Source organism: Equus asinus, chromosome 4, assembly GCF_041296235.1.
Source record: "Equus asinus isolate D_3611 breed Donkey chromosome 4, EquAss-T2T_v2, whole genome shotgun sequence".
Taxonomy (NCBI): Eukaryota; Metazoa; Chordata; class Mammalia; order Perissodactyla; family Equidae; genus Equus; species Equus asinus.
The window spans coordinates 25,076,885-25,100,120 of record NC_091793.1 but is presented as its reverse complement, the minus strand read 5'-3'; the positions used below and the strand labels follow the sequence as shown (position 1 = coordinate 25,100,120).

The window sequence follows — 23,236 nt, the reverse complement described above, 5'->3', positions numbered from 1 at the left end:
GGCCCAATATGGGATCCAGGAGTCCTGTCTGGACAGACTCTACTTCCTCCCTTTTCTCATTTCTTTCACAGTAGTAAGAAAATGTCCCCAACTGCTAAGATCTCCAAATAGAAAAAGCCCAGTTTAAACACCATGGATAAATGTGATTGACGAACTAAAAGAGGTGGCGGTGATGGGACAGTGCATATAACACGCCTGCTGTGGATATGTGGCAATGGGACAGGAGCACTCAATTTTGGAGGAAGTGCCCTCACGTACGGAACTTGACTGTGTGCACTGCTGAGGTAGCAGGGCTTAGATCACACGCTCACAAGTCTTGATTGTCCAAAAAAGCCTCTGTTCCCATCTCTAACGTGGAGCTGGAATGGTTAGTATAATTCAATTTTGTCACTGCAATCCACAATCTGATTGATTGGCAGGTCACACTGGCACTCCTACCTGAGGTATTTTAGCGCTAATGATTGGTTCCTGTAAGACTATTCTATAACAGAACACAGGAAGAGCAGTTCAAAACACAGCTGTGGAAGGAAAACAATCATACAAAAAGCCCGCTAAGGGGCCACCAGCCTTTTCTTTCCTTCGGATGCAAGCATGCTTTTCACAGGATGAGAATTAGGAGCAGTTTGTTACCCCAGTTAAAAAGTGAATTAGGGTGAATTACGCCTTTTCTACTGGCCAAAAAAGAGGGGTGGGCGGACACGTCATCTATCTGCTACACTCGAGGGGGCACCACAGGGGTCTACAAATCACGGCCGACTCCAGAGCAGCTCTCCCGAGAGTAGTGTGCCACGGAAGGAGAGAAAGGGAGGAGGATGGGCAGCAGGAATTATGGCTAAGAACAGAACAGGGAAAGAGGTATAAAAAACAAACCAACCCTCCACAATTAACAGCCTAAATTAATATCACAAACTCTTTTCCCTCCTGTCGCCTCTTCAAGCCCTGGTTCAGTGCTATATACTAGATTTCTATAGAAGATTTCTATATAGATTTCTGGAGGTTTCTATACGAGATAAACCCTCCTCTCCTTCTATTTCTAATCTGATTTCTGAGGAAACAAAAACTAAATGTGTACCGATAGATTTCCACCGAAGGGAAAATGTACAGAGAGAAGAGAACACACTCAAGGTACAGCAACAGGCTTTGTGTGTGTGCTTTTTAAGAAGCAGCCTCTGCCCCTCACACATGGAGTAGGGAGCATAAGGCCCTAAAAGCCACCGCTGCCTTAGGCCTCACTCAGCAGTCACCCCTGATGTATTCTTGGTTTTCGTGAGCGGGTTCGGGGGTTCAGATGTTATTTCAGCACTAGTGACCAACTTTTTCCTCCAAGTAACTGCTTTAAGATAGGAACTCAGAAATGATAATAACAATATTAATTTTTCATCAACAAGGGGCCACTGGTCAAAAAAATATTTCGGAAGGTCACTGAATTACTAGTGTTTAGCTTGAGAAGGTTATCCGTTTAGCAGATTAAAAAACTTAAGAGTGTTTTCTCAACAAGTATGGAAAAATCATCTCTCTTCACAAAATTCTATGTGTGGGGCCGGGCCCCGTGGCTGAGTGGACAAAGTTCTGCACGCTCCGCTTCAGCAGCCCGGGCTCGCGGGTTCAGATCCAGGGTGTGGACCTACTCCACTCGCCAGCCACACTGTGCAGGTGTTCCACCAACAAAAAAATAGAGGAGGACTGGGCCAGATGTTAGCTCAGGGCTAATCTTCCTCAAGCAAAAAAAGAGGAGGCTTGGCAACGGATGTTAGCTCAGGGTGACTCTTCCCCAGGGGGGAAAGTCATATGTGTGAACTAAGGCAACCAGAGGACTGTAAACAAATATTTGGTTGGTCGACTTAGCAAGGTAGAAGAATGCAAATCTTTTTTTTTTTTTTTTTAGGAAGATTAGTCCAGAGCTAAGATCCTCTGTCAGTCCTCTTCTTTTTGCTGAGGTAAATTGGCCCTGAGCTAACATCTGTGTCCCTCTTCCTCCATCTTATACATGGGACGCCTGCCACAGCATGGCTGGCGAGCAGTGCGCAGGTCTGACCTGGGATCCGAACTGGTGAACCCCGGGCCACCAAAGCAGCGTGTGCAAACTCAACCACTGTGCCACCAGGCTGGCCCCACAAATCGTAATAAGGTAGCAGTAGGCCACGCTTTAAAAAAATCCCCAAATAAGGAAGATATTAGAGGAAAAAAAAAATTGACTTAAGAAATAATTCAAGTAGAAAAGCGTGCTCTAATAGACCAGATTTCAAGAAAACAACTTAAATAACATAAAGATGAGTTTCATGAGAATATGGATACTAATGTATATGTATATGGGAGAATGTACATGCGAAGATCACACGTAAATATGTATATTTAGAAAAGTGTAATTTGGAGTAAAAGTAGCATACAGATCCTCAACCCTCAAGTTCCATTGTAAGCACAGGAAAAAAACTATCTTTCATTACTTTTTGAAAACCATCTGAGGAAAGAGGTGGATTTTAATTAAACTACTAAGAAAAGTCTTGAAATATGGATTAGTTGGATTTTATGCTTGGCTGTACAAATAATTTATGTAATCTGGGTAAGTAACAATCTCTCTAAGAAACATATCTACAAAGTGACAGGGTTGGACCAAATCAGGGCTGAAGGTTCCTTTAAGCGTTTGTTAAACTAACGCAAACTTTGAAGGTCTCCTCTAAACAGGCCAGGCGTGTTCAGTCACTGCAGTGCCTCAGGGGGGATTTCACCCTGTCTCTACTTCCTGCCCTAAATGCATTCTGAAAGTGCGTTCACATTTCTGGACTGCCAGAGAATCTCTGGCAGACCGGAACTACCTCACTAAAAAGGTACCCTTATTGATTTGGGGAGGTAAGGGTGGAGAAAGCATTTCCAGACACTTCTAACCTATGCCCAAGGAATAATTTCATGCTGACAAGTTTTTCTTATGAAATTGTTTCTTAATGATTTGAGCGGTGAGACCAACCTTGCATTCAGAAAAAGATCATTTGGAGAGGTTTGAATCAAAGACTTCAAAACTCAAAAACTTTGACTCTTTGTCAGATCATTTTGTCCATATTTTAAAGAATATGTGACAAACCAATCGCAGACCTTTCTCTATAGCTAGACAATTTAAATAATGGATGATGATGATGGTAACATGGCTGGTAGAATTAACAGATCTTGTGTGATAGTTAGATGCTTGGAAAAAGAGTCTAGGTTGCTAATTATGCGACTCATTTCCCTCTAGATGGCTCTTCAGAAAACAGATCCACTGGTTGTGGAGTTTTTGATAACAAAAGGCCTTAATCACTGAACATTTGGCTTTCTCTCATTATTACCTCCTCTTCACTGGCATCAGTTCCTTATTTACTTTCACAAGATAATGCTCGCTCAAAGTATGTAAGATAGGAAAACACACAGTTCAGAAAGCTTATTGCCATCTATGTAGATCAAAGCTCTAATGATCTAAAGAGGGATGAGAAATGAGAAGGAAAAGCAGACACGGGAAAGAGTTGCCTTAAAGCTAAGCTCGTCCTGTTATTTATGTATGCATGTGACAGGACAGTCATAAGACTTTAAACCTGCTGATCATCTCGCCAATATATAGTAGTGATATACAGGACATCTGTGGGCAGTGGGAAGGGAAAAGAATATGTCCAGTAGACTGACTCTAGCAACCATCAGGAAACCCAAAGGCTTAGTTTTTGCACCCAGGGGCAAGCGCAGTGGCAGAGAAGCATGCTTGCATTCTTAAATATATAAATATATATATATATCCACAAGGAAAAACAAAATAAAAATTAAATAAATTATATTAAAAAAAAATCAAACCAAACCAAAGAAACAGAAAAAAAAGGCTGGCTTGTCAGGGGATGGGGTCCAGAAGGCCCCGGTGTGTGTACTTACATAGAGGTCAGCACCGTAAAATCCGTCCTGGTAAACCACACTGCAGAAAATCCACACAAAAACAAAAACAAAAAACAAAAGAACAGAAACACATTCCGGTTATTGAGGACGGCAGCATGCACATGCGCTCTACACAGGCAGGTGATGTATGAATACGTAACCTGGGCTGGGGGCCACTGCGAGTCAGCGAGAGACCGTGAAGGTGCACACGCCCGCCACACAGCTCCAGGACGTGCCAGGAGGGAAAGGAATGCCAGACTGGAGGCAACGACCTAGAGATCTGGTAATTCAAGTCAGATTAAAACAACAAAGAGCATTCCCAGAGGGCCTGACACAGCTATCGAAAAATCTGCTGGACTGGAAACATCAACTTTTCATACCTGAAGTATTTTTGTTTTAAAGCTCACCCTAGGAGGAAGTTCTTCTTTAAAGATTTTCAAAAGGTGTGTGTGTGTGTGTGTGTGTGTGTGGTGGGGAGGGCATGTAGCGAGGGGTTTAACATGAAAACAATGAACCCAAAGAATTCTATTAGGGCGGGACCCGTACGCAAAGTATGCTTCAAAATTATGTTTAGTATTTTGTTTTCAGTTTCATAGTAATGTAAATTTTTTCTGATATCCATACATCACCTGCTTTTTACCCTGCACATTAGACATGCGATAAGATTTGGCTGATCACACAAGCATGCAAAGTATTATTATTCAGCATTTTAAGAACCAATGCAACACCTCAGAAAAACAAGTCAATCAATTCTGACCAAAGTAAACAGAGAAATGTAATTAAAAAAAAACACAACCAAAAATACCCACAATGCATTGCTTTCACAAGCAGAGATAATGAGCTAAAGGTTAAGGTGATTGGTCCAAGGTCCAAGAATTGAAAGGTGCAGTGGGGATCCCAGATAGTAACAATGTAATCCAGAGCGGGAAGGAGTAACTGGAAGATTCTAAGTGTTCTTTTTTGACCATAAGAATACTCATGGAATTCTGAAAAATACAATTGATAACTGAAGTTCTAGGTATGACCTGTTTTAGTTGAAAGAATAAAACTGAGAAGGTAGCTGATTAAGAACAGAAGGGTTTATTTTCCTGTTTAGAAAACAAATTTGTATCAAACAAAATACATGACTTTTTTTTTTTTTAATCCTGAGCAACACTAAACTATTATAATTAAAAATATAGATTCCAAACCTTTGGAGGTATTTTGTGCATATAATTTCCCCAAAACATTAATTTGGGACCAAAAGACATGGAACAGCAGTAGAGATAAAAGATAAGACTTTCTTCTTCGTACTTGTTAAACCAAAATTTGGCTATTTTCAATTACAAGATCTGTTTATTTATTCAGCTAAACAAACTGGATATTTTCACCACTACCTTCTCTGTTACAATAAACAAGCTAGCAAGTGAGGTCATCAAATCATATTTTTAACTTGGATATGAAATAACTTATTTCTTATCAGTTGCTGGAAAGTTTCTGAATTCCACTTCCAATGACACTTTGGTGTGTTTACAAGACAGTATGGTCACACTTTGCAATGCCTCAAATATCATGTGCCTTTTATTACACAACAGGCAATTAAATTCATCTGTGATTTTCATTTAGCTAAGTTCTACCCACTTTTATTATCTCCAATTGCAGTTAAAGTCTGATATTAGAAAGTAATCTGCCTCTCAACTGCATTTTAGTAGAAAAAGGAGACTTGTTCATAATGAGAAGGCTGATAAAACGCGAAGCACTGATGCCAAGTGCTGATTCATTAACTTTCAACAATTCAGTAAGGGGGTATAGGCAAAGATGGAAAAACACGTCTTCTGCAAAGAAGAGTGGTGGCATTAAAAGCACGAATAAATTTTATGCTGAGTTGCATCACTCATTGGGAATATTCACCTAAATTCTAGAGGAATTCCAATATTCCCTGTATCAAATGCCATCATGAGGCTGGAACACAATGATTAATGATGAAATTAGTTCACTAAGCTGAAAAGCAACTTTAGGCCATTCCCCATAAAATACTGGACTTATTCCTTGCCATCTTCCATGTAAACAAGTGGTTTAGTTAATAAAAAAGAAAACGTGGGAAATCAGTGTTCAATGTAATGCACAGACATTGATGTGATTAGACATGAAGATAGTGTCCTCGAGCAAATCTACACCTGACAGACTTGGTAGAGAACGGGCTCTCAGCTTCGGCCACATGCTGAAATGACCTACTCTGCACAGGAACAGATTCAACCACTGCCTAAAGAAACTTAGCAATATTACAGAATGAAGTCCCATGTCTCTGGTGAGCAGTATCTCTTTGCAAACATGACAGTAAACTCTCCTGGACTGAAATGGAAGATGCTTCAGGAACAATTTTCCTAGTGTGCACAACTTCCAAAAGGTTCGTTTGTATGTTTTCCTTGACTATTTCTTGAGGAAACAATATGCATCTTTAGTCACATCTTTGAAGAGAGATGTCAGAGGTTGAAGGTCAAAGGTCAAGTTGAGAGAAAAAAGGATAAAATTAAAAGTAAGTATGGCAGAAGATGGAGATGATGGAATGCATGGGATTTAAACACCTACAAACTGCAAACAAAGGTTTAATTTCTAAAGCAGTTCCCTTCCAGCAGCTTTTGGAGCCTGCCTGTATCAATGTGCACACTTGTCTAATAAAAATGCTTTAATTCTGTGCAACGGAGGCCCCCTAACGGCCTGCCTGTTTGGTCTATCAATGCATGCTAACTTAGCACACCTCGAACCCAATTTTGCTGTCAGAAAAGGGCCTACAAAGCAGGCTCTTTCCCCTTATATTGGAACTAAGCAGCAGTGACCAGGCCCCGCCGCCACCATGTTTATTCCTCAGTAAGGATATGGGAAAAACCTGTCACAGGCCGAGAAAAGATGAAGAACACAAATGCCACATCTTTGAAGGAAGAAAGTCCTTGATACAACTAAAAGTCCACTCCTTATAAAAATATACATTTTTAGGCTGACAGTGAGAAACAACTGAAAACAAAACCTGCCATCTTCACTCCTTTCCCCTTATTCAACAACAAAGGATTTATTTGTTGCTACGGAATCATTCCACTGCATGAGACACCCTCCATACAAAAATCAAAGGGTGAAGGATGCTCAGCTACATTAGTCATTTTACCATCATTCAGAAGCCAACTGTAGTTTAATTCTTCCTACTTCTCCCTTTCTGCCTTGATTCAATTGGACTTGGTTCATCTTTGAATTAAACTCTTTTAATCCGTTTCCTACAAAGAAAGCAAATCCATTGTGGGTAACTAGGTCTGCTGCTCACCACCCAGGCAGTGAAACCAAAAAGAGGGCACGTGTGATGGCCTCAGCCCCAACACAGGGTGGTGATCGGGGGTGAACACAGCAGACACGGTCTGCTCTACAGTCTTGAGCTCCTATTTCGGTTCTCTGTAGTAGTGTTAATCCACATTCGTGCGATGCTGAGTGAACTCCATGCCAACACACTGCTAGTAAACACAAGACGGTTCTGGCTACTGTCTTAAGCCACTACTGTGAGGGCTTAAGGTGGCCAAAATGAAGATTTATCTAATGAATTGATATTTCATTACATTCTGATCATGGTATATTTTGGTTCTTGCCATCTTATCCATTAATTTGCAAATATTCATAGGATCTCTACTACGTGGCACGGCAATGTCCCAGAAGTTATAAGGGCCATGGTATTCTTGTTTTGTCCAATTGCTTATTTTGGAATCTAATGCTTACCCTGGGTAGGCAGGAATGGCTGCTGGAGGTACCGCTCGGACCGCGCCATACACCGTCCGCCCTCTGCCCCTCAGATGGGCTCCTCTGAAAGCGGCCGCCGTGGTGGCTGCAGCTGGGTACGGGAAGCCAGGAACTAAAGGGAGACCCAAAATATGACAGAAATGTCAACTTGCATTCAACAGCAGGTGTACAGTCACAACTTGCTTTGAATCAATAACAGGAGAGATGAAAAGATATGCACCACATATTTTCTGAAAAAGAAACAGAGAGACCCACTACGCAAAAGCTAATGATTCCAGGCCTCAGTCATCACAAGTCTTGAGTAAGTTCTCTGCTCCTTCCCAATTTTGGAATTACAATGCAAGCTGGTGAGAAAGAGGTCAAGCAGCTCTGAGAACTACTGCCATGATAAGAGGAGAGACTAAATTTCTGTGGACAGTGTAAACTGACTGGTAGAAACTCTTTAACTGGCCAATTACTAATCTTGTTTCTAAACATTATTATGCACATGTAATAACTATTCCTCATAAGAATACTCTCTTCTGTTTTTACATGGTGCCAAACCACAAGGCACACAATGGTCTTTAGACATTTTATCAGTCACCCTTACTCCTTTATCTAAAATGTTTTAATCCATAAATGTGAGGTGAGAGGGGAACCTCCTCTCTGTTGTAGCCTTGGAGCCTTTAAAGAGTCAGACACTTTCTAAGGGTCTATTTTAAGTGTGCTGTCCTCTGGAAAGCACGGAGAAACACTGATTCCATGTCCACCGAACTCTGTTTAATTATACCTCCTGTTGGAGCAAAATGGCTCAGGTCAAAATGACTCTAGAGAAGCCCCCAGAGCTGAGAAGAGTCGACACTGGAGGTGGTGTGGGGTGGCGCTCTGCTAGAGAGCCCAAGCCGACTTGCAGGGAACACAGAGAATATGCTCCACAAACACTTACTCCTTCTGTTTTCTTTGCTATTAAGTGCAGACTAAAGTGTTCTTTACAGGCCCTCCCTTCCTTCTACCTTTTCCAACAATTTAAGCTTTGTGGCAATCTTAGTGTTTGGTCAGAAGGATTCTAGCACAGGCTAAGCAGGACAGAGCGTTATGATAGTATTCATTTCTCTTGAGAATGCCTCCTTTTCAATTATGTATTATACTGGGGCAAAAAAAAGACTAGCACATCCCTGTTTACTCACAACACTCAAAATCCACGCCAGGTCAACATAGGCTACTTACTGATTAGAGGAATGTAAGTGTTAATACCCCCTCTTCCTGATAGGGGCACCGCCGCATCATTGCCTAGGGACACATCTGCTTGAAAGCTGGATGCTGATTGCATTAAAAAAAAATTAAAAAATGCAAAAAGATTACAAAAGAATAGTAAGTTGACAAGCAACAGATGTTGTTACAATTAAATAGCACAAATGCAAAAGTTAACTTAAATACTACCTGCATATAACTCGGGGCCATACACAGCTCCAACTACTGGGCTTAATTTCCAACCTGCAACGGAAGAGAGGACAGCGAGCACTTAAGACTCCATGAGGAGTACAGGGCAAAGGAGGGGTGTGCAAGTGGGCTTCAGACACTGCTGGGTTGATTTTTGCCTATTACCAACTTCTCTTTAGAATGCCAGTGTGGGGTTTATACGAGAAGGTCATGACGTTTCCAGACCTGATTATCTTTAAGCAGCACTAGCACAGTGAAAGGATGACGAGGGGTTGGGGTAGTGAGTAGGGATAAAGTGGGGAGAGAAAGCAACTGAGACGGAGGTAGAAAGAAGACGGAATGAGAGAAGGAAAAAGAAATACAAATAAATCCCAGGTTTGGTATAGTGTCTCTCATAGAACTGTGTAATGACCTATGCTTTGTTTAGAAAAAGGAAACAAGGCAGAATGTATCTCGTCCTATGCCACACTGTGACACACTTTCTTATATGTCATCTTAACACTGTTTACTACTCTAGTTGTGTTATCAGGTACCCTCTGACTCAATTCAAATTTCACCTGGCTCTCTGAACTCCCTGTTCAATTGTACCATGCTGATGGGATTCTGGGTAAAATGAAATCTCCTTTCATTGGGATTTACCATCAGGAGCTCACTGGAGTTAACCAAGTCAACAAGGAGAGACATGCAACAATAAAATTCAAGGCACATTCCCAACTTCAGCGCATGTCTTCTGAGATTTTAATTTGTAAGGAACATACTTAAATTAATCAGACTTTTTAGCTAAAGGATATTAGACTGCTGTTGAATATGAGCTTAAACACTGATAAATTTTAAGTATTTCCAAACAACATTAGGTTTGATGTCAATTTTATTTCTTCATTCTCTTTTTTATATTTATAGAACTTTATATTTGTAGGAATGGCAAGTGTTAAAAAAGAAAAATGTACTACTGCCCACTGATAGCTAACAAGTAGAACTCCATATGAAAACTTTAATCAATGAATATTATTGAATTGAATTTTATACATAAATAAGTACACATGTCCTATTCTTCATCTGAAAGACTGGCTCTTCGGTTTATTTCTTTTATGTTATTTAGGGCTAACATTGAGCCACTGTCACTTGATAAATAAATGAATGGAAAGAAGAAAAGGTCAATTACCAGATTTAAATGGCTAAAAGCAAAGACATTATTCAAGAGAAAATCCATTCATTCTGAATCGTTCCAATCCCCCATTCATTATTTTATGGGTTTATAGACATGCTTCTTCATTATTCTACACAAAAAATTTGGCAGAATCTGGGTTCAAATCCTACTAGAGTTGTGAGAGTACCAATGTTCTGCGATGTCAGACAATCAAGCGATTCCAACCGACAGGAACTAAAATGCCGACTGAGAATTCACTGAAGGCACTGAGCACACTCTTCTCGGAACCTTTAACACAGCAGCAGCAAGCTTCTAAAGTGTGGCTCCATTAGGCATGTATTTGATTAAGAATAATATTTAAAAATGAGCTTTTCCTTTCCTACCAATGGCACTATTACCTAAGCAAGCACTCTCTTTAAGTGCATACGTTATAATAATGGTATGCTGTCAATAATACTCTGAATATGTTTAGTTTTCTACAACTTACAATGTATTTTCACAGATGTTTATGTCATTTGACCTTGACAAAACCTGAAGGGAAAGATAAGATAGGCACCACCTCTGGGCTTCATTTCCTAAATAATAAGCTAAAAGGGTTGGGTTTTGATGACTTCTAAAGGAACTTCTGGTGCTAAAATTCTATGACTGCCAATTCACAGAGATGAAAACAGAACCAGATAAGTTAGAAAATTGGCCCCGGTCACAGAGTGAAGAGAAGAGGCGCATGCAGAAGCAGAATTGCTGTCATCTGAGTTCCAGTCAGCAGCTCTCTCTGCCACACCGTTCTCTCTGCGTCTAAAGGAAATCTCACATACTTTGCCTCTCCTTCCTATTTTGATTACATTGGGTTTTTATCAAAATTGCAGAAACTGCTGTTTTTGTGATAGCAGTAAAAAGAAAATCAGAGGTAAAGAGGGAGGTGGTGGTATCAGATATACCCACTGACAAATGAGTAGGGAAAACACAAATTATGCTGCATTGCATCATCTGTTTGAAAAGCTAGGCTGCATGATTCATTGAAGACTTTGTGGGACACACTCAATACTCATAGACTTAGACTTGATTTAAGACATTCCCAGCACATACCGTCATACTCTAGTAGTGGGTTCAAACTTTTACAAAGCAATAAACAGGGAGAAACTCCCCCTTTTATGCTAGATAAATCTTATGCAGAACTCTAAAATACACAACAGAGAATGAGGAGTTGCTCAGATCAAAAGCAGAGCTGGAGGCCTTAAGCACCCAACCCATTTGGTTTCTTCTTTTTTCCCTCAAGATGGCGCTGTGGAACAGTCTGCCTAAGGATTAAAATCCTATTCCCTCTCATTTGGAGAACATGAATCTAGATTAAATTTGACAACTGATGTAAAAATTCACAGAAAACTTTCTTCTCAGTGGGAAACACTTTTAAAACTCACTATATAACATGTAGTCATGGAATAGAAAATAGAAAATATACACACCACTCCCCATGGCTGTCACCCCTAGAGCAGAAGGACAATAAGTGTCAAGAATTATTCCACTCATGCTCAGATGAGAAGGAATCAGCTATACAAGTGAGAGTGGGCGGGCATCCGGAGGCACCATGGACAAGCCTGACATATGACAAAGAGCCGCAGCAGCTAAAAAAGACGGTGCCCTCGCAGGACCTCGCTTGGGTTAACAGGTAACCACATATGACGTGAACTTCCCTGAGACCATAAAACCTTAATAACTAAAAAACGGCTTCATTCTAAGAAAAAGGTAATTTGTAAAAATACAACAGTCTCCTAGGTAAAGAAAACACTTGAAGACAAATGAAACAAACTGTCTCAAAACTGAAATCAAGAGAGATTCTTTGATGTTTATGAAAAGTCCACATATTTACACAAGAAAAAAATGACATCCTTCTGAAGATGACTTGTAACCACTCACCATTTGCATATGGTGTGACCATCTTCTTATTGGTCATGACACGTGCTGTAGCATTATTCACCTAAAAATACAAAGTAGAAGGAAGGGGCAGTGAGGAAGTAGACCACATTAGAGAACACAGAATTGCTCATCCAATAACATAGTACTCAGTTTAAAATGTAAATTTCAGAGAGCACTGATTTAAATAATTAATATAGCAATATAAAATATTAATATACAGTACTTTAATTAAAGTGATTATTAAATGAGGTTAACAAGAGTAAATGGCAGTTTCTTGGTCTCCAAATGGAAAACTAGGACTACTTTACTATCCAGAACTCCAAAAAAAATACATTTGCAAGTTTTTTGGAGATTTCTTAAACAGAGAAGTCTCTGCATTTAGGAAAATACGGAAAAAATTAAATTGGAAACAACTCCGTTTGCACATGAACTTTCAAGTTCATTTATAAAACAGAGGCTTGCCACATTGGTCAGGAAGCAGATTTACAGGAAGATACGAAAATAAATCTACAGATTTCACCTGTTCTAATGTTCAACATTTTTGATATGTTTGTATAGGTTTTCTGGTTTGAGGTTAGTGAACAAATACAGAAACTTAGATTCTCATTTTGACGGTCTTCCAGACCATTTTGAATTTTCTAGACTATGTGGTCTATTCATTTAAGAATAAAGTTTTCAGAAGGCCTTTAAATTAGGCAATTAATTGAAAAAATAAAGCTTGCGTTTTTTTCTTTTATGGTACTCCCTACCCTCATTACAGAACTGCATAATTTAACGCACTCTCGGTGCTAAGGTAAGCGGTGTTACAAAGATGGTGATGAAGAAAAGACGAACGGAGCGTAGAAGCCAGAATACTGAAGCCCAGCGTCAGAATCAGCCTCGAAGCTCTTGCAAGGAGGGTAAAGCCTCACCACAGAACTTGATTATATACTGCATTGTGAGGGCATAAAAAAGGCCAGTTTTTAAAAGAATTATAAAACACACAAAATATAAATATGTCTTATTTTGCCTCTGGGGATTTACATTACGTTAGATTTGTATAGTGATAAATTTGTGTTAGGAAAAGACCAATTTTGGGTAGAATTGGAATTAAAAAACGTCTTAATGTGTCTTGTAGAATTTGTATAGAGATAATCTTCCCATGTGAGGAAAAGAGCTTGAAACTACATTTACTCTAGTTTGACCCACCAAATCATATAAACATTTCACATTTAAAAAAAAGAATGGGATACAACAATGATGAGACTGAGAGCATGCAGTTAAAAAACACACACACACACAAATAAAAGAAAGAAAAAAACAATCACTTTTGGAAAGGGAGAAAGTGAGGAGCGAGGCTCTCACAGAGGAGGGTTAGAATGGGGCAGGAGCTCACAGAAGCGGCGAGAGCAGGGCGCACCCAAGCACTTAAAGGGAGATGGCCAGAACTAACCAACCACCAGTCAGCAAGAGACCAACAGCAGCAGGGAACAGAGAGAAGGGGTGGCGAAGGCAGAGGAAGAGAACTGGGCAAAGAGAACAAAAAGGCAGGGCAAAGCAAAGAGGACGGCAGGAAGGGTGTCACGGGCAGGAAGGAGAGCTGTCAAGGGCAAAGAAAGAACAGTCACAGCTACAAACAGTTTGGGAAAGAGGAAAGGAGGAAAGGCAGTAGGGGCAGGAAGTGCATTAATAAAACCAGCCAAACTGGAGTTCAGTAACTCTGAGTAAGATGTGCAAGGGGGAAAATCACCATGACGTCAGTAATCAAACAGCTCAGACTGCTACAAAACAATGTGTACATCCAAAGTCCAGGCGGCATTACTCAACAGCATTGAAAATAAAAGGGGGAAGGAAGAGGGAGAGGAACGACAAGTCAAATCACATTTTGTAGTGTTAATGTGAGATGGCAGATGGACTTTTTCTTTCTTATTTGTTTTGTAATTACATTTTAAAAAGCTTCTTCTCTAGTGCTTTTGTTTCACTTACCGCCAACGGGCACCATCGCCAGCATTGTGTATAGTTACCATGGAAAGAGTGAGTCAAGTGAAGGGCCCTAAATGCTAAACCATTGGAAAGGGAGGGGGGAAAAAAAGCAAAATATGCAGACATCTTACTCAAAATGGTGGCTTGTATATTTCATACTTTTAAAAACCAGGAAAGGGGAAAGGGGCCAGTTAACCTTCACTGCGTTATAAAAAAGGGCTGGTGAACACCAGAAGGCTGACTCAATCAAAATAATGGTACGTTTCCCAGGCAGCCATCAAACCCTCTGTTCGAGGATTTTCTCCCTTAACTGTTGAAATTCTTGATATTAAATATATTTAAAGATCATATGAGTTTTGGATTCTTTCCTCCCTCCCCAGAATCTTCTTTTTTTTGCTTATCACATGCACATGGAGGCGAACTGGCCTCTCAAGAGAGCGGGTATTGGCTGGCCCCTTGATTCATTACAGGACACAATGTTATAAATTGGAGAGTTTTTAGACATCTTTTTAGTTAGTTTTATTTTGGTCTGATCACAGGAATTCAGAGTCTCGCAAACTGAAGCAAAGGAAAAAAATCAAGAGAGCAGAAGGATGAACATTTTGGAGGAAAAAGCAAATGAAAAACAAATACACATACACACAAGTAAATCAAAATTATAAGCCCCAAACAACCAAAACATACGAGAGAGGAGGATAGGAGTGCTACTTTTATACATTTTAGTGCAAGAAGGTGAAGGACACAACGGTACAAACACATACACGTGTGCACACACATGAACAAGACAGGGTTCCAAATGTGAAATAAGTGAGGCAATACACAAAAAAGAGAAATAAAAATATAAACCAGAAATTGAATTATTGAAGACATGCACCTCGATTTTACGGCCCTCTACCACGGTGCCGTGTAATTTCTCCCTGGCCCTGTCTGCATCAGCACTATTCTCGAAAGTTACGAACCCGAATCCCTGCATGCAGCGGGAGAAGGGGGAGAACATGCACATCGTTACATCGAAATACTGATCTCTTGGTAAACAGAGAAAAATATCACAGTGTGAAACCGACATCAGCAACAACTCAGCAATACTCTCCCAAAGGCACATTTTTGGTCCATGCATATTTTGTAAAGGGAAATTAAACCCAATAAAAGAATAAAGAACTGTAGTAGGAGTAGTAATAATAATAATAATAATAATAATAATGTAATTAATAACAATAATAAAACATAAAGCATGTGAGGCCAGACCAAAATTAAGGTACAGAGTTACTCGGGTCAAACTATTCAACCAGGAATCTGAACACTTTTTTTACATCCTACCTTTCTCTCTCAGTTCACGCTGTTAATATACACATCCCTTTATACAATACTAAGAAATACTTAATTAAATCTATTATTCTCCAGCAACTTCTACATGAAACCTGATATTTAGGTGCGATCATTGTACAACGAGACTTTTTGGGAGGTCTAATCAGTTTGGCTCCACTCTGCCTGCTGCTTCTATCTCCATCAACTCCTTGGGGAACAGGATACTCTGAGACACAGTCTCGATGCGTAATTCTGTAGGTACTGGGGCTGGAAGAGGAGAGCACTCATGTTCGTCTAAGCAAACGAAAACATCAGTAAGCAGTGGTGAGTCAATTACGACTTTTTCCAATGCCAATTTTAAATGATCAGACGGGCACTTAACAGTAAAAATATGTTCAGCTGAATTTCAGAAAACTGCTTTTCAAAATTTGCCTAAATTATACATTTGTTGAAGCCTACATCTGCTTCTTAATGTATTAATAATTTTCCATATGGAGAGAAAAGGAACAGTCAAAGGCAACGGGGATGAGCTCTGCGTTAGTGACATCAGTTGCATACTATTCAACAGGAGAAGAATACAATAAAACAGCAATACAGCTGCTACTATGAGTTAGGACTAATTTATTTGTGCATTGTAGATGCTGCAAAAAAACGACAGAGCTTTAATTCATTAAGTAGACAAACCAGGAGACCAGGGAGTAACACACTTTACCTTTTATTCACATTATATCTGAAAAGACTGTCCGGGTCATATTCATACTACCAATTTCAACACCAGCAGGATTTACTATACACTTATATGACTATTTCATAAAGCATTATATCAGTTTCATTCTACGTGCTTTGTTCTTATCTTTCCACTCTGCAACTACAAAATTTTCTCAAGCTACTTAAATCTTAGTGGTAAATTCTTAGATTTTCTGGGAAAGTCCTCATTTCTCAATGGCTTCACTGTCTCTCTAGCCTTCTTTGACTACTCCATTGTAGGATAACCTGGAACCCTTTATTTTTACTGAAGCTCCGCTTTGCTGCTTAATGCCATGAGTAGTCCTACATATACGAACCGTGCTCTTAACTGAGATGGTAAACAGTGTGCATTGCTCACTAAGATTTTATAAACGCAGCTCCATTGTTTTTGAAGGACCTGATTACTAGCATTCTAAGTGATTATATGGTTGGGTGGTGCCCCATGGAGGATTCCAACGGATTGTCTCTACCTTCAGTTTGGATATCACCACAAATACTCTAGATGCTATGCTGACAGTGCAATGCTAAGGTGACAGAAACTTAAATATATGTTGCTTGGAAATGGAATACTATGGGTAACTTTAGTTAATAGTTTCCTTAAAAATGTAAATGTGTTGAAAACATCAATGGGAACACATTCTTGGGAACAAATTTTGATATAGACATGTTATAGCCACTTTGACAATTCAAGGTATACAAGGGTAAATTACTAATTAATTACACCATTTGTCACCTTCACTAGCATCTGCTGAAGAGAGGAAGTCAGTTTCTCCAACCCTGGAGAATCCATTGGGGAAAGTTAAACCTCTTAAGAAAAGTCACAGACAGTGTTGAGTTTTTGTGTCACATTTTAGAAGTATTATAAGCTGTATTCCAACTGATTCTCACAGGCTCATACATTTTATGCCTTGGGTTAAATTAATAAATTATAAATTAGTAATTGGATAACATTCTATATGGAGACTAATACTTAGATTTTTAATTTTAGCATTACGACTATCAATATCTACACACCCACATACATACATACTTGTTTAAATACAATCATGAGGTAGAAAGGATAAATTTGTTAACATCATTTTGAAGGTAAAGAAACTGAGTCAAACTGAGGTTAAGTACCCAAGTATCAACAAGGCCCAAAGCATCAACAAAGTCTTCTTCCTTCCATGTAGCTTCTTCCTACAGCTAACAGTGAGAAAGTCAGAAATTAAGCTTTGAAATCTAAGTTCAGCATTCTGTTTACTAAACTACATTAGTCCTAAAATCCTTCTAATTTTCCTTTTCAAACCGAATTGCTAAATGTATTCTATGACTTTCCTTTCTGGAATGTATTGATAGAACATCTGTGACACAATAATTGCATCCAGAAGAACACAGGCCGGTATCATAAGTGTTGACATTTTATAGTCAGCAAGAGACCAAGTCTAACATTAAGGTCTGCTTGTGAAAGGTTTTCTCAATAATGACTTTAATATTCTGGAACAAAATTTCACTTTCAAATGCTTTACAATTGTTTTATAAAGAAAAGTGCTGGGGCCGGCCCCGCGGCTGAGTGGTTAAGTTTGTGCACTCTGCTTCGGCGGCCCGGGCTTTCACTGGTTTGGATCCCGGGCGCAGACATGGCACCTCTCATCAGGCCACGTTGAGGCAGTGTCCCACATAGCACAACCAGAAGGACCTACAACTAGAATATACAACTATGTACTGGGGGGCTTTGGGGTAAAGAAGAAAAAGAAAAAGAAGAAGGAAAAAAAAAAGATGACTGGCAACAGATGTTAGCTCAGGTGCCAATCTTAAAAAAAAAAAAAAGCTTATACTCCAAAGGAAATGCTAATCAAGATACCAAAGATATAAAAATAAAGCAATCTTTACAAGCATCTTTACCTAGGGCAGGAGGAAGAAGGCCTTGTTGATACTTTGAGACTTCCTGATGTGAAACATAGAGGTAAGAGGATTTCTTTCTTTCCTTTGAAGATAAACAGACCTTGTGGGCAGGCAGAATAACGGCCCCCAAAGTTGTCCACGTCCTCATCCCTGGAGCCTGTGAATATGTCACCTTATGTGGCAAAACGGATCTTGCAGATGTGATTAAATCAACGATCTTGAGACAGGGAGATTATCCTGGATTATCCAGGTGAGCCCAATGTAATCACAACGTGCTTATACGTGAAAGAGGGAAACAGGGGTGTCAGAACCAGAGCACAGCAGCCTGAGAAAGACCGGACTGGCCACTGTTGGCTTTGAAGATGAAAGGGGGCTATAGGTCAAGGCAAGTGAGCTGCTTCCAGAGGCTGGAAAAGGCGACAAAATGGATTATGCTTTAGAGCCACCTGAAGAAATGCAGCCCTCCAACACTTTGACGGTAGCCTAGTGAGACCCATTTTGGACTTCTGACATCCAAAACTGTAAGATAATAATGTGTGTGGTATTAAGCCACCAAATTTGAAGGTGATTTGTTCATAAACAAGAGGAAATTAATATATACCTCTCAGAATTAGTCTGTGACCAGGAAGGTGAGAAGTGTAACCAGCATTTTTAGAGTATTCTTCTTAAATACTACTCTCTTCTGTTGAAACTTTAAACAGGTGATTTTCCATCAGCTCAACTTCACGAGTGCTTATCTACCACATTTACAATTTGGTTCCAAGAATATTGACGCAAAGCTTGAAAAAAAATTTTTATGTACTGTTTCTTCAATAAAATTTAGCGTTTTTGAAAATGTGCCAGGAATTGAGCTAAGGATATTCACAGATTATGCAGGTTTATAAAGTTACTAAGAAGAAAATATGTCTACACGAAATTATGTTTTAATGTTCCTTCATTCTTACAAATCTAATTCACATTAAGTTTAGTCATTTGGATCTCTTGCTTTGAAAAATAAATTAATAAAATTATGTCTAAACCTAACACATTTTCCTTAGAAGAGCTTCAAAATGACCATACAATGTATCAAACAGGGAAACAGCTACAAAGTCAAACTGAGATTTAATCTCAAACTCGCAACAAGAGTAAATATTTCAAGTATGTAAGAAGATAAAAAACTGATAAACAAAAGGTAAACTTTTATTTTTAATGAAAAAAAATGATACTGACATGTTTGCCTACAAGCAGTGCCTGAGAGAAAAATAACAGGAGCCATACGAATGATTTAAACTTTTCTACTAGCCACAGTAAAAAAGTAAAACCAGGTGAAATTAATTTCAATAATCTATTTTACTTAACCCAATACTCACATTATCATTTCAACATGGCGTCAATACAAAAACATTATTAGAGGGATGTCTAACCATCCTTTTTTGTGCTAAGTCTCCGAACTCAGCGTGCATTTCAAACGTAAAGCACATCTCACTTGAGACTTGCCACATTTCAAGCGCCCACATGGCCGCTGTACTGACAGCGTAGCTCTGTGTGCTTTATGCGCTCCTCTAAGTTTCTCAGCTTCCCAGGTCCTTCTATGCTAATTCAAAGACGCCAGTGTTAGAGTAGTGATTTACCAGCTATCTCGGCTGCTGTCTTTTGGAAATCGAGGAATGCTGTGTTCATCAGGTGAACACAATTGTGGTGAAAACGTCTACTGCATGTGACAAAAATTTTATCACCTGCCTTGACATCCATTTATCATCAAGGGCATATGGGAGCCGAATAACTGTCACCTTTTTAGTCTGGCCTCAGACTGCAATAAATAACAAGCAATAGGATAAGCATTGTAAAAATATTTTTTAATTTGTATAATCTTTGAATTTTTCCATCTCAGAAGAATGAGAAAGAAAATTTACCATGTAACTTTTAAGGGAGAAATCAAAAGCAGACGGTTCTCCTGGGTATGGCCAGAACACAGAAATTAAAAAATAAATAAAAGAAAAATAAAACTAAAACCCATAAAATGGTAACAAAAGAAAATAAACTAAGCCCTTTGGAAATACATGCACTGTTAATTCCATTTTAAGTATAATGAAAAAACATTTCACCTCAGCATTACCTATCAAATTTTACTGAAATCAGAGGCCTACTTAGTGCAATTTCAAAGACAGTCTTTTGACCATATTTGAAAGACATAAATAATTTCCCTTTGTGTGAACTCAAAAGCCAGGCAAACAGGCCAGAAATGACATTACTTGTGTCTGAGGAACGGGGATAGAGGTTTTATCTTCCCTAACTCCAGCCCAAACTTAAGCCTGACCTGAACCCAGATCCTCATCATTCCAGAAATCCACCGGAGAGAAGTGCTGGAACACTGACTGAAACCTTGCTGGACATCTCACTACTGTGCGGTCTCTGTTCTGCAGCCCTTTAACGGACTTAATAACCGGCACCCTCTGAAGAGGCGAGGAGCTTCTATACCCTCCGTGTCTCTAATTCAAGCCCCTTCAAGAGACAACTATAGCAAAAGTGTGTTGATAAAACTTGCTGGAAGATATAAATGTCAGAATCTGTGCATTTCTGTATTTCATAAGGTTGATAATTATGACAAACAAATCGCTATGGACTGGGTGACAGTGAGCAGGATGGTGGAAAGTCTGAATTTCAATAATGGAATACACTTTGGAAAAGCAACAAGTCCTCAGTCACTAAAAGTGTGAAGGCCAGGTTGAGAGCACTGGGGGCTGAAGTAGGTGGCCAGTATCTAGACTTCTGTTTAAGAGTCTATGTGAGAAAAAAGACTGGAAGGAAATACATGAGAATATTAGTGAATATTCTCTTTAATGAACTATGTACACTCTTTTTTTCTTTCTACTTCTCATTAAACACGTTTTCCTTTAATAATGGTTTTTAAAAGGGTGCTTTATAAAAGTTGCCACTCAAAATATCTGTAAGGAGAGTGACAATATAACTTATTGTTCAAATTGGACACTTTGAGGAAGGAAGGAGACATTATTAATAATTATGCTAAGACAATAGGTATAAACTGGGAACATCGTGGATAAACCAGAACATACGGCCACTCTACCTAAATATTATCTTCCTACTGTTTGTATTAATACTTTGTCATGACTGGTAAAATCTGGAGAATCAATAAAGCTATACATATCCGTATAATAATTTTCTAGATTCTATTTGAATACATTAGTTAATTTTTTGGCAGGGGTGCCATTTTTCATCACGTATCCTAAGTGAACATTTTCAAAAGGATAGTCTAATTTTGTTTCAGTTAATCACAGAAAATTAGATACAGCTGGCTATGTTTTTACAAAGGAGTAGGGGAGTAAAAGAAGATTTTAAAATATGTTTGCATGCATGTAAATGATATTCATTCTGTAATCTAGGTAAACCAAATCCAGAGTATAAAAATCAAAGAAGAAAAAAATGAAAGAGGTCAACAACAAAAAACCAGTTACTTCTGGGAGCACTGAAACTCTACTCTTCAGGCAAGCTGAAAAGGTAGAATATTGTCAGGCAGAGAGCCTAACAGTGTTCACTTATGTTGTTACGTGGCTATCTCTGAAAACCCTGGACTGAAAGTCTCACTATAAAAAATAAGACCAGGTAAAGAGTTGCTTTTTGTTTTGGAGTCATTTGGTTAAATACCTTATTACATGTAAGAATTATTTTGTGACCAGTTTTTCCATTACTGCTTCAAAAAACAATTCAATAAAGCTGATTTCTGTACAGAAAACCATTCTGTTAAAAGACTGAGCAACTCTTAACTAAACAATAGGACCACATAAGTCTCCTTTTCTCTGGTTTCTCTCAAGATGTTTTGATTTTATAGTCAACCCTAAGCATATAAGAAATGAGAAACTAAACTTAATTTACAAAAGGACAAGTCCTCAATTTATCTTAGGCAGATCCCAGAAGCAGCATCTAGGTTTGAGACTCCAAAATAAATCTCTATCCACGAGCCTTAGAACAGTCGCGGGGGGACCATTCGCGGGGGGACCATTCCAGCACAGAATCTTAGGGAACAGTTAAGAAGGGCAAAAGATGAAGGCAGATTCTCTATCAGTCCTTGGCAATCCCCAATTCTGTGCTTTGTTTTAAAAACATTGACCAATTAGTTCATAGTCTGTCTACCCTTTAGCAGCGCAAAGAAAAAGGGGGCAGTGAGGACACAGCATCCAGCTGAGAGAAGCAGCATATGCTTCTAGATTCTCCAAAGAGAAAAGGAAGCTTGTGTCATTTTAAAATGAAAATTACAGGGGAGAAGCAATTGAATTGGGTAAATTTAAAAAGTTTTAGTAGTAGGCAAATCCTTGAAGTCAATGAAAGAAGCCTTACGAAAGATCAATTTCCTTTGCTTCACAAGAATTCAATCAAATTATTTTCTTGGTAAGGAGCAAGTCCTCAATGCCTGATGGAATTATATTGGGCTTCCAGTTAGAGTCTAGATAAGAATATTTTAAGTGCATACACTTAAAACCAAAAACATTTAAACTACTACTTTAGATAAACAGTCAATAATCTTCACATATTTGTTTTACATTCATGTGCTTCTCTAAACCATTGTTATTTTCCACCTTGTATGCAAAAAGGTAACAAAAAATAAACGCAAACTATAAAAAAAGGAATAGAAATCCATGTGAGGAAATTACAAGCACAAACAGCTTTACTGGTTACAGTTTGAACAGATTTCACTTTAAAAATACTTACCAAGTTCAGTGCTGGAGAAAGCTCTGTATAGGCATATTAATCTTTTTTGTTTTAACCGAACACTGGAAGCTTAGAGTACAATTACCTCTTTAATAATTAACAAATAATGATTACAGTCAGAATTAAACACTGTTAGTGTTGATGCGTTGTATAAAGGAAGGGGCTAATAATCAGAGCATTAGAACAGTACACACATTCCTGTCAGTACAGACAGGGCAGGACGCATACATAACTCTGGAGATATATGCTCTTCCTTCCCATCGTATGGTCAATTTGGAGCAGGGAATTGAAGAGAGGTAAATAGTAACTCATTTATTTGCTTTATTTAGCTTTTCTCAAATTACATTCTTAGAGATTTAATCATAGCCGAGGGCTATTTCCAAAGTTCAATAGAGATGACCAAATGAAAATTAATTCAAAAATTGGTCTAACCTAAAAATGCAAGTGGAACTGAACACGGCAAGGTAAATATTTACAAGCTGGGCCCCAGCTGATTGTGTCTGTGGGGAGTAT

At 38.9% G+C, this 23,236-nt stretch overlaps 1 protein-coding gene across 50 annotated transcripts in view; it reads right to left on the bottom strand.

Annotated features, from left to right (window-relative positions):
- The window catches only part of RBFOX2 (RNA binding fox-1 homolog 2), a 264,721-nt gene that overhangs the window by 13,240 nt on the left and 228,245 nt on the right, over positions 1-23,236 (bottom strand). For 14 of the 50 annotated variants that reach the window (XM_044780534.2, XM_044780528.2, XM_044780557.2 and 11 more), the window contains 6 exons: positions 14,958-15,050; positions 12,122-12,182; positions 9,061-9,114; positions 8,848-8,940; positions 7,621-7,753; positions 3,886-3,925 (listed from right to left, as the gene is read on the bottom strand). In XM_044780534.2, the coding sequence (XP_044636469.1) occupies positions 3,886-3,925; positions 7,621-7,753; positions 8,848-8,940; positions 9,061-9,114; positions 12,122-12,182; positions 14,958-15,050 (474 nt within the window). Of the gene's footprint in view, positions 1-438; positions 482-3,885; positions 3,926-7,013; positions 7,131-7,620; positions 7,766-8,847; positions 8,941-9,060; positions 9,115-12,121; positions 12,183-14,957; positions 15,051-23,236 lie in introns of those variants that run through there. The other 36 variants (XM_044780519.2, XM_044780517.2, XM_044780541.2 and 33 more) reach the window with 12 other exon arrangements.